A 20,281-nucleotide genomic window follows, 5' to 3' on the forward strand; every position below is an offset into this window, starting at 1 on the left:
TTTTTTTGGGTACAGCATTGCATGACTGCGCAGTTGTCAGTTAAATGCAGTGCCATTACGCAAAAAATGGCCTGGTCAGGAAGGAGGGTAAATCTTTCAGAGGTCAAGTGGTTAATCACCACTGGGTTGTTTTTTTTGTTTTTTTTTTTGTTTTTTGCTAAACAAACTTGAGGAAAAAATGTTTTTCTAGTTTCTTTTATAAAATGTATCATTTATTTTAAAAATGTATTATTTTATTTTGAAATTTTTCTTCACTGATGTGCACTGATGGGGCTGCACTCATGGGCACTAATGAGGCTGAGCTATTGGGCCATGGTGGGCACTAATGAGGTGGCACTGCTAGACATTGATAGGCTGCACTGATGAGGCTGCACTGATAGGTAGGGAAGAGGTTAAGGGGCAAAAAATGCTAAATATAAAAAAACACCTGCCTTGTGCCCAAAACTGGGCATCTGGCATCCCTGTACCTTTTTATGTATGAGGTTAAGTAGCAGGAGGACAAATGGGCAATTGTATGAATTATGCATACTTCAATGTTGAATGCTTTGTGATTTTCATATATACTTAAATGTTAAAGTACTCTATGTTTTTTTGTTATATGAATACTTTATTTTGTTGTTTAGAGACCTCAAGCAACATGGTTTTCTCTATGAAGGGCAAACTCAAGTTCCTAAGAATTGTTTGGATAAATACCTACCATACAAATATGTTATTGTGCGGGCAAAGGGGAAAGAGGAGTATGAAATCATCTACAATGTTGATGTGCAGGAACACATACCTGTTAATCGTTGCCTGCATATTCAGCCCAAATATGTTCAAGGAAGAGGTAAGATTGCCATAACAATTTTGAAAGTGTAGGGATTGAAGACACATACTCAATGCTCAGTTTTGATTGACTTGACTAATATATACTCTTTACGTTGTGCAGAGTGGCATCAGTATGATGATGTATGTATGAGGGCCGATCGTGGAATTATTGCAACGTTGAGGAATATGGTAACGGATCGATACAAAAATATTTTTAATGGAAAAATGATGGCTGGCGAAGTCATGCTCAGCAGGATTTTCAGTATTCTCACAGACTGTGATGCCATCAATATGTCTAATTTTCTTATCCAGCTTCATCAGTTTTATGCTGTGTATAAATATCCCCTTTTGATTGGAGACAGAGTAATACAATGGCAAAGTCTTGGATTTGGAGTTTCGCAGGTAACTGATCTATACACACATTTATCTTAGAGGTTATTAATCAGCACACAAATGTATGTTACAGATGTATTTTGTAAAGTGGCACAGGGAACATGCGCAATGAGCAGAGTTCTGTAACTGAAAGCAACCAAGTCAATTCCGGGAAAATTCAATGGATATGTAAGCTCAAGAACAAAATTGTAACATTGCAACTTGCAGTCTTTAGATATGATGGCTACATTTATTTTCTATGCTCAGGGTAAGCACAATTTCTGCAAGTGTTATTTTGGCAGAAAAGCAGTGTCCTTGTCACTATCTGTGAGCTTAACACATATATCAAACAATGTTATCCGTTTTGTTAGCTAACTTTTGTGACAGTTATGGAGAAAGATTTTGTAGCTCAATACAGAGGAGCAGCTTGGGGTGACAACCTTTCTTTTCAATAGATACAGTACAGTGGGTGAGCAATGTAGTGTGTTAGGAAGTGTGCTACTGACAGTTACACCATGTGAAAAAAAGGAAAATAGCCTGAAGAAAGGAATCAATTGCAGCCACCAAATCAAATGATTGGTAAGTTGCAATATTACAAAAAAATCTTGTTTTGGGGTTTACACTTTAAAACCCCTGTGTATGCGCATCAGAAATAAATGCTGTTTCTTCAGTTACTTTGCAAGTTGGGAATGACAGCTCTGAAGCCAGAAATGCTCAGAAATGATCTCTTCCGGCTTAACAGACAGCAGAGGAGATCAGGAAATCTGCTCCTTGATTTTCATCCACTTGCCATTCTGAAATCATTTGATGCGGTCCTGGGCTCCCAGAAAGAGCTGGAGAATCCCAGGAATCATGGAGAGGGGGGTCCAGTGGGGGAGTGCCCCACACCACTTGCACTGTAAAAGTGATCAGGTGGCTCTATAGCTGCCCAGATCACATTTACATGACAGCCGGGAGCTTGAAGAAATGAAATACAAGCTCATGACTACTACCGCAGCCATGAGGTTGTTTTAAACCCTTCACACTGTGGACATATGTAGTAAATCCAAAGAGAAGTGGTTAAAGATTCATTGCTAACTACAGTATATAAATACAGTAAGGGGATTTACTAAAACTGTTGCACACAGAATCTGGTGCAGATGTGCATAGTTGCCAATTAGCTTCTACCTTAAGCTTGTTTGATTTAAGTTTTGACACTAGAACCTGGAAGCTGATTGGTTACTATGCACAGCTTCACCGTGCACCAGTTTTAGTAACTCTCCCCCCATTTGGTTCCTTAAAAGATTGGATATTGGACAGTTAAAGGGATAATACAGTGTTTCTAAAGTCCAATTATTTTTTTTTCTTGAATATGTATTAAATGATTGAACCCCCAGTACTTTTTTTTTCCCCCCATCTGTGTCACATTGGGTAGATTTATTTTCTCCTTGTGTCCTGAGAAGTGAGAGGAAATTAATCCAAAGTGAGGGAACTCCCCTCTTAGACAGTTGTCACCAGAACATGTTTCCCCAACAAAAATTTTTCCCTGGGCCTTTTGGCTTGGTAATGGTGCAGTAAAGACGCTCTCTGCAGTAGATCTGGTTGACATGGGTCAGTGAGACATTGCAGTTGGTGTGACAGCCTGCACACCCTTATGCCTAAGAGGTGGAAAGGAAAGCATCTGGCACCATCTGGGATCTGACCTTTGGCATTGTTTAACAGACATCCTGCGGATAGAGAGCTGTCTTCTGGCTCCATGGCGCCTACTCAATCTGCCACAACTGAGGTGACCTTAAGCAAAAAGTAACTGAAGTCTCAATTGTACCAACTGCAAGGTGATGGTCTGAACTCAGCCTGTCCTGACTCTCTAATACCTACTGTGATCCTCCCACAGATTGACTCACCCAGGGTACTGGCAATCTCTCAGCTTTTTCACACTCGGGTGGGGGATGCTATAGGAGACATTTTAACCCCTCCTTCCCACTAGGTAAAACATACAGGAAATGCCAACTTCAATAGTGAGCACACTCTTAAAGTGGAGGGTCGCCCAAAAAAAAAAAAAATGCATTAATATTCTTAAAAAAAATGTTTTTTTTTTTAACTTGCCTGAAACCGCTGTTGCTAGGCAGTCTTCCTAATCTGCCTCTTTCTTTTCCGCGGCGCTTCCTCCTCTTCGGTGAGTGGCCCCGTTGCCTTCTGGGACATGTCTGTGTCCCAGAAAACAACGGGGTCATTCACAAAGCGCTGCGCGACTCGCACATGCGCAGTAGGAAACGGGCAGTGAAGCTACAAGGCTCCACTGCCTGTTTCTCTTCATTAACATGGAGGCGCCGACAGCCGATCCGATGGACGGATCGGCATTGGGGCTACCGACATTGTGGGATCCCTGGACAGGTAAGTGTCCTTATTAAAAGTCAGCAGCTACAGTGTTTGTAGCTGCTGACTTTAAAAAAGAAATTCTTGGCAGGAACACCCCTTTAAGGGAACTCCAAACGTTAATGCCATGTGGACAGCCAGATTATACAAGTGGAGGTAGCATCAGTGGAGCTACTCTCAGCCCTGGAGACTGGAAAAGTCGCAAACTACAGGCTTCTTAAAGAGGAAGTAAACCCTGATGGGTTTACTTCCTCTTTCATTCCCTGCAAAGGCAAAGCATAATGGACTACTATGCATCGCATAGTAGCCCATTATGTGTCACTTACTTGACACAGGAGCCAGCGAAGTCGCCGCTGTCCCCTGTAGTCCGCTGCATCCATCTTGCTGGTGGCGTCTCGCAGCTCCGCCGCTGTCATTCGGCGAAGCCGCGATGACGTCACTCCCGCGCATGCGCACGGGAGTCGACACGCGCGGCAGCTCCATTCTTGGAAATGCCGCGCTCAGTGCGCCTGCGCGCCGCTGTCTACGGTGCATGCGCCGTAGACAGCGGTGCCCGTTTTCGGGCAAATATCTCCTAAACCATATAGGTTTAGGAGATATTGCTTGGACCTACAGGTAAGCCTTAATCTAGGCTTACCTGTAGGTCAAAGTGGTTTGTAAGGGTTTACAACCACTTTAACATTCATTTCCAGATCAATGATACTGAGAATCATAGTTGCCACAACAATATCTGCCTGCAAGGGATTCCGGAGGTGGCAAACGGTGATCCTAGACAAACACCCTACTGCAGAGATTGAACTGGACAGGGTTCAGAGTTCTGGACCTTTTTTCTCTGTCAGCTACCCCTCCAACAAGGTACATTTTATGCTACATCCATTTCTATGCAATCAAGGAGGAAATTGTAAGACAAGCTTGGTCCAAGAGACCTGTGGACTTTGATAGAGAGACGGTACATATTTGTCTCACCAGACCCTAAGTATGCATGCTGTGCTGTGGCAGGTGCTGAAGCTGATTAGGAAGGCAGATGCTTCTTGCAGAAGGGGGCACTCATTCCATCTGATTTTCTAAAAGGGCAGCGAGTCCTTCAACCTGCATTCAACAGACCAGCTAACCGCTCTATTCTCGTTCCTGTGGATACCAGAAGTGCCAATCCTAAATTAATTGATTGGACTTACCTTCAGATAGTGGGATCCAGCACCCAATGCCACCCAGACCACCACATTCCAGAAGGTATAGGGCCCAATCATTAAGGATAACCTCACCTATACCATCTCCTACATCAAAAGAAGCCCGATGCATGCAGGGGTAATGCTCACTTCGTTTACTTGGGTCGTATAAGACAGGAGATTCAGTTCACCCTTTTGGTAAGCTACTATGTTTTCTATAGTTCAGATTTTGCTATGCATTCTAATTGTCTGGATTTTATGGGCCCTGTTACTAGGTTTATGATACTGCCAGGTCTAGTTGCACCTTTAGTGCACTTTGTACCGTTTTGACAGTTCCACACAGTAACTTCCAGTTTCAACTGCCAGGGAAGGAGAGTGTCATTTTAGCTGTATGACAGATGTGGTCATTTTTCAAAGCAGGCAGTTTGGGATTTTGTTCCACTCTCAATTATATACCCTTTTATATAGGTTCCTTTCTTTTTTTGGAGGGCAGCAGGTGGAGGCCTGCCCTTCCACTTTGTAGATGTTGAAGGACCTGGCCCACACATCTCGATTCTTTCCACTGCCTTCTATTAACCCCCAGTAGCCTGCTCTCTGGGTAGTTTGTTCAGAGAAAGTTTTGGTATCTAGTTTAGTTTTGGGTTTATTAAACCCTTTTGCCCTAGTCTTCTGTACTTGCCTATTCCCCCCACTCTACAGGGAATGTAGACTTAAGCAGTTTATGCTCATCCCCCCCCCCCTTTTTTTTTCACCTATTTTTATCCCCATCACCTTCCATCTATTTCTTCTCGCCATTTCTTTTACCTTGAATTTTTCCTTCTGTTTCCTTGCTATCAGGTTCACTTTCATAGTTTTTAGACAGCCAGTCATAGAATTGTATACCGGGATCCTCCTGGTGGGTGGTAATCTCAGTTTTGCTGTAGACCCAACATTAGATGTGTCCAGGGTTCCATGCTACTTTTCTTTTTCCCAGTTCAAACTACTAAAAGTGGAACTACAGCTCCTCAATTTAGTTGACCTGTGTCGATTGACACATCCCATAACAGGGACTACACATTCTACTTTTTTACCCATCAAACCCACTCTAGATTACTTTTTATGCAACACAAAGAACTGTGTCATCTCCGTATCTGATCATACACTTCTACATTTGCTGATGGACACTAAGCCCTAGTTCACACTGGTGTGAGATTTCTCAGCGATTCCTGTACATTTCCTGCACTGCATTTATGCAAACCACAGTGGGTGAAAATGGTTTGCAAAATGCAGTGCAATTAGCTGAATTTGATCACATGGGTGTGAACAATTCCCGTGCAAAAACCACAAAGTTGCCTGCAACTTTAATCCACTCTACCTCGACCTGTAGCGGATCAGCAAAGCATTACTTCAGCAACCTAATACCAGAGGGGTAATAGAGCTATTGCTGACTAGTTATTGGGAAAATTGGGGCCTGGTTGTGAACCCTTTATCTCAGGGCTTGACAAATTTGCTTAGAATCTAGGAGCCATCTGAAAAAGTTAGGAGCCAGTTATTTAAATCCTCTGCCCAGCGCCCAGAACTGCATGTCTGGGGCATTGGGCAATAAGAATTGCTCATGCCTGATGCCAAGAGAAAAAAGCACAATATATAAAAAAAATGTTTAAAAAAAAAATCAACTTTTGTTTTAAGATTTTGCAAATAAGTTTTTTTTTTTTTTTTAATCCTTTACTGATGTGCTCTGATAGGCTGCACTAATGGGGACTGATGGGGCGGCATTGAGGTAGGAACTGATGGGCACTGACAGGTGGCACTGATGGGCAGCACTGATAGGTGACACTGGCAAGTGGCACTGGATTGCACCCTGGGTCCCACCCATTCCGACATTCAGACGCAATTTTGACACCTCACCACACACAGTTTCACACACTGTGGCGCTGCTCTGCCAACAGTGTGTGGAAAAGGGAGGAGGATGTCAGCAGCTGCTCTCTTCCTGCTCCATCCCCACAACCAGACAGTGCTCTGTGTCTGGAGGGCCTCCACTTTCCCAAGAACCCACAGCTAGCCCTGTAGCAGAGGCACCTGTCGGTGACAGAAACCCGGGCACCAGGGCACAATTTCTAGTCGCAACGACGACCTGGTGCCTGGGATGTGTCGAGCCCTGCTTTATCTATATGGGAAGCTCATAAATTCATGCTCCAGGAAACCCTAATCCATGTAGAAATAGGGCAGGACACAAAAAATGTATTACTGATGTGGGTGTAATTTTTAGAATCTACCCTTGCTGAATTGACCAAGGCCAGGGAGTACCTGAACAGTTTACTGTTCCGGAATACTAAACAAAGACTAGCTTACGATAAGCGTACTTTGTACAAATTCTCCAATAAACTGGGCAAATTACTAGCAAGAGCCCTTCGGGGCTTCAATCAAGGTCCTAAACATTAGCATACACTTATGTTAACATGGTTTGGGCAAGGTAATTCCCTTAAAATAGCCCTGTATCTTGTACCTGTTGTCCCTGTTGCCAGTGGGGATACCAGCGACTTAAAAAAAATCCTTGTTTTGGGAGTTTGTATAGTTGCAAAAAATTTCCAGAATTAAAGTGGCGTTCCACCCAAAAGTGGGACTTCCGCTGATCTTCTCCCCCTCTGGTGCCACATTTGGCATCTTTCAGTGGGGAGCGGGTACCTGTTTTTGACAGGTACCCTGTCCCCACCTCTGTCTGACCTTGCCGTGGCGAAGTACGCCAGAAGTCCGCCCCCCTTCTCCACCCCTCCTCCTTCCCCTACTGTCTGGGACAGTGAGGAAGCACAGCGCGTGCCGCACATGCACAGAGGGTGTCCGTCTGTGAAACAAAAAGACATCTTCTTTGACTTCTTACTCTTTGCCATATTCTTTCTACAGTACCTTCCACTCTTCCTTTCTTTTCTCCTTTTATTTGATTTTCTTGATTTTGTATTTCATATATCCTTCTACTGATCCTTCCTGAATACTCCACCCTTAATACTATTTCCACCTTCCTTTTTTGGAACGTTTGGTTGCTTTGTTATTTTAGATCAGCAGATTATGAGGGTGATAGTTAAGGAAGTGACAACATGGTGAATTTACAACGCAGTTTTTCTCTTAGCCTGTTGAGTTGGTGGCATTAATGGGTATTTTGTCTGGGTTCTAAATATTTGCATATGTATAACCCTATGTCCATCTCCACTCTATTTAAAAAAAAAAAAAAAAAAGTTTTGCATTTAGTTAATGCCAATTTGTTGAAATAAAGAACTCTTTATGGACATGTAAATTACACAGCAGTTTTGTTACCTGCTGCATTGGGCATATCACCAGTTTACATTTATAAATGTTTCACATGGTCTTAAGTGACTGTTAAATTTCTGGTATGTGTGATGTCAAAGACCAGCAAATAGCAGCGCTATATGTATTTTAGTATCTTAAACTGCTAGTAACAGATGGCGCAAGCCCCTAAATAGCTAAATCTATGTCTTCCTTGGCTGAAAAATCCAACCCAATACACAGACCAAAATAAGGACCGGGTCTCAGGAACATGCATAAAGATGTTAAATAATAGGATAATTCTGTAGATGAAGCAGAAAGGCACTTTTTTTTATTTTTTTAAAGTGAAAATAAAGTTCCACACATAATAAGGCGTACCTATAGGTAGTGTTTATATCTCCTAAACAGGCACCATTTAGGAGATATTTACATTACATGCAGCCAGTGATGTTACTGGCGCATGCGCTTTGAAGGAACCGCCAACTGTGATGTTCCTTCTGAGCCCTGTACCGACATTGACTGCACCCGTGCGTGGGAGTGACGCCATTGCGGCTGTGAATCTGGAAGCAATATGGGAGCACACTGCAGCTCTAAGATCTCGGCGTGAGAAGACTTCATTTTAAGGTAATTTAAACATAATGTACCTTGCAGGGTGTAAAAAAAGAAAAAAAAAAGACAAGTCCAGCGGTTTTAAATCGCTTTAAATCAGAAAAAATGTTTATTGAAACGCACAAAGTTTTACAGTTCAAGACAATGGCAGTCAATAAAGACTAATGTGACTGACAAAGATTGTGGCATTATTCACAATACGTATTCCACTCCAAAGCTTAGTTTAAAACAATATAACTTTGCAACCAAACTCCGTTGGCCACGTCCCATTTCCCTTAGATTAGTTGTTTTAGGCTCAGTTCACATTGGTGTGATTCAGGAACCCTGCAAATCCACTGCAGGTTCCTGCATCACACCTGACACGCAGGCAGTTCACACTGCTGTTAACCGCTGGGAATGTCAATACAAAGTTAATGACATTCCAGATCGGTTCACATATCACAGTGCGAACTGTCAAACTTTTCGTATTTGCCAGGGCAACCCCTGCATGTATAAATGTAATAAGAGTAACGAGTTGCCTATGGAGTATACCCAAGACTTATGCGTGGGAGGGCCTGAAGACTTCCATAAAAATAACATTAACCTACGGGCATGAAAGAGTGCCATGCCCAGGGCTATCCTAGGATGTTCCTCCTCAACAACCTCCTCCAATATGTTTAGTATACAACACTTGGGGTCCAGCAGAATTTTCACCTTGAATACCATATTTAGCGTGTCTACTACCTGCTTCCAGTAGAAATGCAATAGTAGGTGAATTAGGTCCTCATGATCCCTTTTACACCTATGACAATAAGGGTCTGCATTATATCCTATTTTATATAACCGGATTGGAGTGTAATTAGAGCACAGTAAAATGTATAGCTGAGACAATTTTTGGGCCTCATTAAGAGAACATGTTATCACTGCCTAATGCACTTCCTCCCATTGTTTGCCCATCTCTGTTCCCAGATCTCTCTCCCAGAGTGATGTTGCCTTACTGGGGTGCCTTTTATCGAAATTGAGACAATGGCATATTATAACACTGTGAAATGAAACCTTTAGCGCTATCTGCCATTTGGATTAAATTAAAGATATGTGTGGGAGATAAATGTTGTTCAGGAATATCACCCTGCGCCCAACTGCATGCCGTAACTGTATATAATAAAAAAAAAAAGCATGTTTGCAGGTAATGAATACTGGGCTTGCAGAGAGGCGAATGGTAGCAGGACACCATCCTTAAAAATCTGTGACATATTATGTATACCATATACTGTAGCTTCCACCTATATCCATGAACTAACTTAGTATTAGTTATCATAACCCCATATCAGGCTATACTTTGTGTACCATGTAACATGTTGTAGATATTTAGCCTTGTTCTATATTTTTTTAATGAGGGTGTAGGTTGCAAGGAGTTTGTTTGGTTTGGCAAAACTAAGAGCCTCAAGACCCTCAAGATCCTCAGAGGTTGAGTCTCTCTGAGTGTTTGCAAGCAAAATCCGAGTCATAGGAGAAAGATGTTCCCCTACAGGTTGAGTGGCAGCAAGCCTGGGACCAATTAAGTGTTGCAACTGTGTCGAAACATAATAGAGCCATAAATTGGGAAGGGCAAGGTCCCCCTGATCCTTTGGCCATTGCAATTGTTCCAGTTTGAAAACCTTTAGGGTGGTGAAATCTATTTTTAGAAATATGCTATGGGGTAACCAACCGCTGGGAATCAAAGGGACAACATTGGGGGAATTGTGTAAAGGGTAAAGAAGCTGCAGCATTAAAAGCATTTTTATAAGGTTTGTTTTTTCTGCAACTGGTAATGGTTAATATATTTCACATTTTTATTTTATCGCAGAATCTGTTTAATAATGGGGAGATGTTTAAGGAGCCATAATCTAGGGGAGAAGAGGTAACAAATATCCCTAAGTACCTTGAATTTAGACATAATGGGTATGGAGCATGTTGGAGTAAATGGTTGTGTGGTGTCGATATCCAGCAAAAGTAGTGCCGATTTTATCCAGTTGATAGTCAAGCCAGACTATTGGCTGAAATCTACAACAATGAACATGGCTGCTTGTAGAGACACAGTCGTGTCCCCAAGTAACAGTAACATATCATCTGCATATGGCATGATTTTTTTCGTGTCACCATATTTAAACCCAGTAATGAGGATTTGGCTCTCGTAAGTGCTGTTAGTGGCTCAATAGCAAAAAGTAGATGGGACAGGAGGCAGCCTTGTCTTGTTCCTCTACCGAGGGTGAATAGGGGAGAAATCCTATCCATTACTCCATTATAGGCACTGGGCGCACTGTAGAGGAGGCCATGATATGAATTTAGTTCCTGAAGACAAATTTAGTCAACACTAATCATAGATGCTTCCAATCAACGCTATCAAATGCCTTATTGGCATCAAGAGATAATATCGCCCTGTTCCCCATATTGTCTGCGGGGGTCTGCATGTTAATGAAAAGTCTCCGCAAATTGACCGATGTGGACTTTTGAGGCATGAAACCTGTCTGATCTTGATGCATCACCGACGATACAATCTCATTCAGCCTAAGGGCAAGTACTTTTGCCAACAGTTTTACATCGCTCGGAAGCAGTAAAATCGGCCTGAATCTAAGGGGTCCTTACCTGGTTTTAATAGAACCACCAAAGCTCTGGACATGAAGACGACATGCCTTCAGGGAAGCGTTTAAAACCTGTAAAATTTTTGTAAGAATTGTTTCTCCATATTTAACATACACCTCTATAGGGATACCATCATCACCCGGGGGCCTTACAGGTTGAAAAATACCTGGCTGAAATATCCTGTAGGGACCGCAACCCCTGTGGTTGGTAAAGTGAGGCATAGAAGTCTGTGAGCTCTTTCATAATTAGTTCAGGAGAGTTAACTACTCTACCAGATCAGTCTCTGATAGACCCTATAGCCGGGGAGGTCTGTTGGGATTTGGCATTTTTTGACAGGGGGCGGCCAGTCTTCTCACCCTCCTTGAAAAATATGGCTTTATTGAAAAAGCTTTTACGTTCCGCAGCGGAGGCCCACAGACAATCAAGCATCCTGAGCCGACACCCAGGCCTCCTGAGCAAAATTAGAAGGCTGGACAATCTATGCAAGTTCAAATTGTCCAACTTGTTTCTCCATACAGGGGAATAACTCAGAAGATCTCTATAAAACATCTTACATTTCAGCAATAAATATCCCCCTGAGTAAAGTTTTAAACGTCTCCCGTTTTTGAATTGGGTCCTCCTATGAGGCATGATCATGAAAGAAAGTGGTAATCCGGTGAGTGATACAATTATATGATGTAAATACCTGAAGCCAGTAAGCATTCAGCTTCCAGAGAAGTCTAGGGAGGTCTGTTGGATGGCGGACAGCAAGCTCTTCCACCAGTGGGAAATGTCCAGATACCCCCCGATGGGAGGTAATACATTTTGGAAATCCAACTAAGCATGTGAGCATTCCCCACACAAAGATAAATGCGTGACAATGATATATGTGTTTTGGAGAAACCTGAGAAGAGTTTAGTAGTAGGAAATTTAAAGAGCAACAAGTCCAGCAGGCCAACCTCTGACAGAAATCTACCCATACCCGTACCCCCTAGGTCCCCCGGGATGGGTTAATGGGGGGATGCCAATCCAGGATAGAATCAAGGTAACAGTTAAAATCACCCAGTATCAATAACGGCAGATCAAGTTTGCCAGCCAAGTAAGTCCAAGTTTTGTGGGTTTGAAGCATCTGGTGGCAGATGGCAAGTTGTGTACCTTCTCAGAACTTCAGGGCGCCTTCCGCCAACTAGATGCCGTTTAGGTACTTGCAGGTGAGACACACCTACCACCAGCAGTTTCCCATCCATATTACCCTGGAATCTGATCCAGTGCAGCGTTTATTAACGGCAAAAATCTTAATAGCACTTCAGTTCCTCGTTGTATTTTCACCTTGCATTGACCTCTTCATCTACATTAACAAAGTCTTATTGAAATGGCAACAAGACATACCTTCCCTCTCTGAGGAAGATTGGAAGAACTGTGTGATTCATGCAAATGAAATTCTTACACAGGGCCTACTATACATCACAAAAAACAGTGGCCATCTATCCTGATACTCCTTCGTCTGGTCCACATGGTGGGACGTTGGAAGCATCCTTTATTCACATGGTATTGTACTGTCCCCCTACAGTGATTTTGGGAGCAGGTCCTGAAGATCTTAATCAACCTTCAAGTTAGACCCCAGGGCTTAATTAAACTAGAGAGTCGCCTCTGGGTGCAGTAGTTTAAAATACCAAATTTATTGGGCAACAAAAATGTGCACTCACATGTAAAAGGAGAATAGCAGGCATTGTATACAAGTTTCATGGACCTTTTCCCCAAAATGCCATCTGATCAAGCTGTTCGTCAGTTGTTGTGCTTCCGAACGTTGGAAATGCCGGCTTGCGGAAGAATGGCCTCAGAGCAAGGCTTGGGACACAGCATTCAGTCGGCTCCAGGGAATGTCGTCATCAGTGAAGGATGCGTTTCGTGAGCATGCGCACTTGGGTGACATCTCAAGTCGCACTCCTTTTATCAACAACTCAACATACAAGCCCCACAATCGTAATATATACAGGAAAGGGGAGGGGACACAAATAGATTGGGAACACATCATGTATCAGAACGAATAAATTAATCCAAACTAAAAAACAACTTGTAAAAAATTGACATATATATATATATATATAAAAAAAACATGGGGATATGTATAAACAATAAAAAAAAACATTGAGAAGGAAAAATAAAAAATGTATGATGACTGGAAATAGTAATAGAAAAATGTATAATAAATAGTAAAAATAAATAAATAAATTCAAAGTAAAAAGGGAACGAAAAATGTGTTGAGTAAATTACTAATAGAGGTGACTGGTGAAATAAAAAATAATAAATAAAAAATTATTATTGAAAAAACTTTTATGTAGACTTGAAAAAATTATCATAAATTAAACGTTTTATAAAAAAAGATATATATATATATATATATATATATATATATATATATATATATATATACCGTATTATAGGTATTTTCGTTGGCTTAAGTATATTTAGTCTATGCAATATTCAAAGTGTGGTATTCGGGCCTATACTTTGTGGATTGCATTCTATTTAGTAGATAATAGGCAAAATAAATATCTTTTACTAGCATAAAATATACATATGTATACATATATACAAAATGAAGTAAAAACCATTATTACACTAAAAAGAAGTCAATTAATACACTAATAGGGGCAAGTTCATACACCATGTGATTGTCCCTATATGATAAACATTAAACAGTCTTTTGTAGCAGCCTGTGTTAGGCTGGGATGAGAAACAAAGTACTGATGGTGGTGAGAAAAATGACTTGATCTCCAGTGATCAAATTAACAACATGCTTCTACATCCAGCCGTGATTCTGATACTTCATAGAGCCTGATAGATACTGAAACCAGTATGGGTATGGCTTGTATTTCCTCTAGGCAGGTATACTGTCTCTCACTCCATCCTGGCCCCTCCCCTACGCATGTCAATGCTCAGGGCGTGGCATATCTTCCTCATGGGGTTTTGACCCGAGGAAGATACATTTTAAAACGATTTTTAAAACGATTCAACTTTTTTCCTTTTTCATGCACTTTTTAAACACTGCATTGAGGAAACTTCTGATCCAAGGAAACAGCTGAGAAACCCATAGTGGTTCATATGCGTGATTTGACTTAGTGTAAAAGCTAGTCACACGCTCCAAGGTGAGCTTATTACCATTAGGGGTTTCTGGATTTCACCTATGCATGATTCAGAATCACTGCTGGATGTAGAAGCATGTTGTTAATTTGATCACTGGAGATCACATTGTTTTGCATCTATCTCACCACCATCAGTACTTTGTTTCTCATCACAGCCTAACATAGGCTGCTCCAAAAGACTGTTCAATGTTTATCATATAGGGACAATCATATGGTGTATGCACTTGCACATATATATATATATATATATATATATATAATATATATATATATATTTTTTTTACTTTTTGCAATTTTGGTGTCACATTGGTATGCATTAAGCACTGTTTTTATTTTAATTTGTGTTATATATATATATATATATGTGGTGGCACCACGTAATGGTTAGGTTTATATATTTTTATCATGGTTTATAGTGGTTCTGCCACTATTTGCACTTGTGCACTTTTTTCCAGTTGTGTGTTTACATTTGTGTGTGCATTTTGTTTGCCACAGATTGCACCTGCACTTTATACCAGCTGTGTGTTTATTTATGCACTTTATTACTCAACTGTGTATCTATAATTATAAATCAAGGCACGGATTATTAGGTATAGGACCTATCTAGCGCAGCGTATGTTATTTTTATTTTAAATGTGTTTCTTGTATAAGCCACATATTATGCACAAAGAGAAATTCTACTTAGATGGAAGGCTAAGTTACCACCCACTGTTTCTGTGGTGCATACTAGCTCATTCGAGGGCAAATCTTCTATGCCACTTCTTACAAAAAAAAACACCCTATCAAATTACAAGACTCCGACTGGCACAACGCTCATTATATAACCTAGACTCGCCCCAAAAACAAAGCTGAGTGTCAGGCTGCAAAAAGAGCCTCTGACACCTGGGCAGACACTTTAGAACTGACGAAAAGAGCCCATATGGACGCTACACTACACAAATTCGGCAAAGCTGGTAAATTGCTGGCAAGACTTTGCAAAGGCCCCTTTCGCCCCACTCGTATTGCCTCTCTATGTGATACATCAGGCTCCATAAAAAGCTCACACCAGGAGATTAACAAAGTTATACTACAATATTATACATCATTGTATGCCCCCGACCCCATAGACAAAAAAGTTGTCCAATCCTTTCTTGACAAGGTAGCCCTACTAACGGTCACCGCTTCCCAACTGGAGGCACTAAATGCACCCATTTCCTTATCTGAAATTTCTTTAAACATCCACAACAACATCAAAAGCACCAGGCCCAATGGGTTCATAGGGGGATTTTAAGAAACCCTACAAAAAAAAGAGCCCATCCTCCTCAAAGTATACAAAGGCATTTGGTCAGGCGGCCCATACCTACCTACTCTCCAAGAAATATATACCATGTAACAAAGTGAAGACAGTCCTCATCAAGTGGACAAAGTATGGCATAACAGTGACATTACCAAGAACTGGACATCTCTCCAAAGTTTATGAAAAGACGAGAAGAAAACTCGTCAGCCAAGAGGCATACAGCTACATTAAAGTAAAGTAGTGCAGGAATATCTGGCAAGTACTGACTGTGTGGTGCATGTGACAACAATCTCCTGTATTCATCATGTCTAGGCTATGGGGTAGAGTGGCAAGATGAAAGTATTTTCTCGCAAACAAAAACATCCAAGCCCAGCTAAATTTTGCAAAAACACATCTGAAGTCTACCAAAAGCATGTGGGAAAATGTGTTATGATCTGATGAAACCAAGGTTCAACTTTTTGGCCATAATTACAAAAGATATGTGTCGGAAACCATGAATCAGACCGTGACAAAAGTACAATTAAATCACACTTGTTTAATAAAAGTAAAGTAATAAAAGTAAATAGAACAAACGTAGTCAAAACATAGCCAGAGTTCGGTAACCGGAACAGATAGACAAGCCAGAAAGTCAGGAAGCCAGAGATCAATGTAGTGGAACAGCAAGCAGGATCTGAAGCCAGAAGGAATGTCAGCTAAGCAAGTCTTTAACAGGAAAGCAGGAGATAATCTCTGTGATGTTGACCAAGGCGAAGGCAGAGATCATCTGGGCTGGATGGCTTAAGTAGACAGGACTGATGAGCAGGATATCATCAACAGGTGAGTCACTGTGGAGAGATAGGAGCTGGCAATTAGCCGACAGCTGAGCAGCTAGCTTAGAGAAGGAAGGGCTGAGCCCAGCCCTGACAATATGTTTGATGCACATCACCATGAGAACACCATACCCACAGTGAAGCATGGTGCTGGTATAATCTTGCTTTGGGACTGTTTCTCTTCAGCTGGTACAGGGGCCTTAGTCATGGTAGAGGGAATTATGAACAGTTCCAAACACCAGTCAATATTGGCACAAAACCTTCAAAAGCTTCTGCTAGAAAGCTGAACATGAGGAGGAATTTCCTCTTTCAGCATGACAAAGACCCAAAGCATACATCCAAATCAACAAAGCAATGGTTAATGATTAAAGTGTTGGAATAGCCCAACCAGAGCCCAGACCTGAATCCAATTAAAAATATGTGGGGTGATCTGAAAAGGGCTGTGCACAGGAGATGCCTTCCCAATCTGACAAATCTGGAGTGTTTTTGCAAAGAAGAGTGTGCAAATTTCTTTCTTGTACACATCACGGGACACAGAGTCTCAGTAATTACTGATGCGTTATATAGGGTATCACTGGGTGATTGGACACTGGCACACCCTAGACAGGAAGTTCAACCCCCTATATGACCCCTCCCCTTACTGGGAGTACCTCAGTTTTTTTTTTGCCAGTGTCTTAGGTGTTGGTCACGAGTAAAGATGTGCTGTGCTGAACTCCACTGGATTATCCTACACTGGGGCAAGCCATGCAACCGGATCCATTCAAAGTGTCTTTTCCAGGCCGAATTGGATGGTACCCGTGCCTTGAGTCTGAAGAAAGGAGGTTTTACCTGCAACGCTTCTCTTTTTAAAGAGCTGGACCCCAGGATCCAGTATTTGTTTTTTTCTGCCATATCCCTGGCGGGGTGCTTTGCAGGCCCAGAACTGCGGATCCCCTCCCTAAAAAGTTTTCAACACTTTATCCTATGGAGGAAAAATGTACTAAGATGTGGGGTATACCAGCATTTGAAGCCACCATATCCTTTGTCAATAAAAGTCTGACTTGTTCTGTTGACAACGCTCAGATGCTTAGGGATCCAACTGATAAAAAATTGGAATTCCTGCTAAAAAAACAGTTTTCTCTTTGGGAGGTTCAACCTGCAGTGGCAGCAGTCGGAGTTTGTCAGTACTTGAAAGACCATGTTAAACAGGTCCTCAAGGTTTACCCGAACAGTAAGCCCAGGGGTTGGCCAACCTACCAGTGGCTTTCTGTTTTGCTGTTGATGCAATCAGAGATTTTATCCTCCAGACCTCTCACCTTACGCTTGGGTTAGTGCATATACATAGAATCTTATGCTTGAAAAATTGGTCAGCCGAATTGGTGCAAGGCTGTTCGGAGAGGATTTGGACAATTATATCCAAAGATCTCTAGTGGGAAAGCAGCGTCTTGCCAGCTAAAAAGAGGAGTAAACATCCCTCTTTCAAACGTGCCCTTTGCCCAGTGCCAGGCAGTTGCGATGGCCTTTTCCAGGCTCAAGAACTAAATCTCAGAGTTAACCCCAGGGACAAAAGAAGTCCTGGGGGAGGAAGTCTACAAGACAAAACGCTAAAGCCTCTTTATGAAGGGGTGCCCCCGCTCACGTGGGGGGGAAGATTGCTACAGTTCTCAAAACTCTGGCAGGAGGACTTTCAGGAAAGATGGGTGGTCTCCACAATAACTCTAGGTTACAAATTACTTCCGAGAATTCCCCTCTGCTCGTTTCCTCAGATCAAATGTGCCCAGAGACCCAGAAAAAAAGAAGTCTCTCTAGCGTTGGAGCGACTATTGTCGGAAAAAATTATCGTGGTAGCTCCTACGCAAGAGCAGGGACTGGGGTTTTATTCAAACCTTTTCACGGTACCAAAACCAAATGGAGATGTCAGACCCATTCTAGATCTCAAGGATCTAAACCGATTCCTAAAAGTATGGCTTTCGCATGGAATCGCTCCGTATTCCATATCATCATCAGGAAGCAGAAGGGTAAATTCTGGCTAATCTTAGAGGCATCATATACCACTGCATCAGAATTTTTAGGTTAGCTTTGACCAAAGTTGTGTTAAGTAGACCTTTCATAGCGGAGACTGATGCCTTATGCCACTCTGCTAGAGACCATTGTTGCAGATCAGTTTTCCCGCGTGAAGAGCCTTTTAGAGTCCGCTTGAGCCAGGGATCGGTAAATAGCCGAAATCCCTCCCCTCTGCTCCATGGCCTGACCACACCAAAGCTCGTAGTATGCTATAGTTGGTGGTTTAGGAGAGGAGAGCCCTAGAGATCTAAGGAAATGGGAAATTTGTAGAAAGCTGAATTTTTCCGATAGTGGCATGTCAAATTTATTAAGGCAATGAGATAAAGTAAGGGGGCCTGAAGAGGTTGCAATGTGACCTATCCTGTATAACCCCTTATCTAACCACCATTAAAAGGCCCTAATGTCTTGTCCAGGGGGAAATAGGGGGCTTCTGAAAATGTGAGAGAGTTGAAGCCAGCTCGAGACTAGGTGCGGCTCGGTTCTGAGAGAGTCCCAGAGAGCAAGGGAGTGCGATAGAGTGGGAGCTAGTGTGGCTGGTCTATCCTTGGAAGGACACCATAGAATGTAGTCAAGGGTGTAACCCGGTAGGCCTTGCTTTTCCATGTGCACCGAATGTGGGTGAGCTATTTTGGAGTAGATAGTGGATAGTTGGGAAAGTTGAGCTGCTTCATAATACCAAAGAACATTGGGTACGCCCAATCCTCCCTGATCCCTCATATGGAAAAGAGTTCCCCTTCGAAATTCTATGTCCCTTAGAGCCCCAGATGAACTTCTTGATTTTGGACTGAAACAGACGGATCCGGTCTCTGGGGACGGGGATGGGCAGGGATCGAAAGGGATATAGGATATGTGGAAGTAAGGTAATTTTTATAGAACTTACCCTACCCAGCCAAGAAATGCCCAATCGATCCCAAGAGATGAGATCATCTTCCAGCTTCCAAAATGTTGCTGGATAGTTGGCCGAGTACAGTCTGTCTATAGAAGACATCAAATTAATCCCCAAATAGGGGAGCACTGAATCCGAACAACTAAACCTGAAATTGTCTTTTAATTGAGAAACCAGCTGGGCAGGCAAATTAATGTTGAGTGCCAGCAATTTGGAGAGTTGACCGTGAGTCCTGAAACTTTGCCAAAGTCATCCAATAGTTTGCAAATAATAGTTAAAGAAGTAGTTGGAGACGATATAAAAAGTGATACATTGTCTGCAAATAGAGCACACTTATGGGTTTTTGGCCCGCATTGGATTCCCTTTATATCGGGATTAGCTCCGATAGCGATGGCCAGTGTTTTAATGACCATGGCAAAGATCAGTGGTGATAAGGGGCATCCCTGTCTCGTACCTCGGAAGATCGGGAAAGGGTGCGAGTAATATCCCTGCATTTTGATTTGGGCTGATGGGGATGAATAAAGTGCATTAATTATGTTAAAAAAAAAAAAAAAAAATTGCAAAAACTCCATCTTTCCAGGGTAGGGACCAGAAAAGACCAGGAGACCGAATCAAAGGCTTTCATAAGATCCAGGGAGAGCAATAATTCCTGTTGTGGGGGGCCTCCATCCCAACCCGACTGCAAGAGCAAGACAAGATCCACTGCCCTCCTGATCTGATCTGGTCCCTGTCTCCCGGTGATAAAGCCGACCTGATCCCCATGAATGTAGAGGCTAATGAAATTGGAGATTCTATCTGCTAAAATTTTAGTCAAGATTTTGAGATCGTTGTTTATCAAGGATATAGGTCTGTAATTAGAAGCATGGTAAGGATCCTTATTGGGCTTTGGAATCACGGTCACAAATGCCGAATTCATGGAAGCTTCCAGTGGAGTTCCAGATCTGAGATGGTTAAAGAAGCGTGCTAGGTATGGG

General features: G+C 42.1%; 1 protein-coding gene across 4 annotated transcripts in view; it reads left to right on the forward strand.

Moving 5' to 3' along the window:
- The window catches only part of LOC143964534 (E3 ubiquitin-protein ligase RNF213-like), a 582,447-nt gene that overhangs the window by 137,322 nt on the left and 424,844 nt on the right, over nt 1–20,281 (forward strand). For all 4 annotated transcript variants that reach the window (XM_077474318.1, XM_077474320.1, XM_077474317.1 and 1 more), the window contains exons 7-8: nt 624–826; nt 929–1,209. In XM_077474318.1, coding sequence (XP_077330444.1) covers nt 624–826; nt 929–1,209 — 484 coding nt within the window. The remainder of the gene's footprint in view (nt 1–623; nt 827–928; nt 1,210–20,281) is intronic.

This window comes from Lithobates pipiens, unplaced genomic scaffold, assembly GCF_037356315.1.
Source record: "Lithobates pipiens isolate NorthernLeopardFrog02 unplaced genomic scaffold, aLitPip1_a1.2 Scaffold_8, whole genome shotgun sequence".
NCBI classification, from domain to species: Eukaryota; Metazoa; Chordata; class Amphibia; order Anura; family Ranidae; genus Lithobates; species Lithobates pipiens.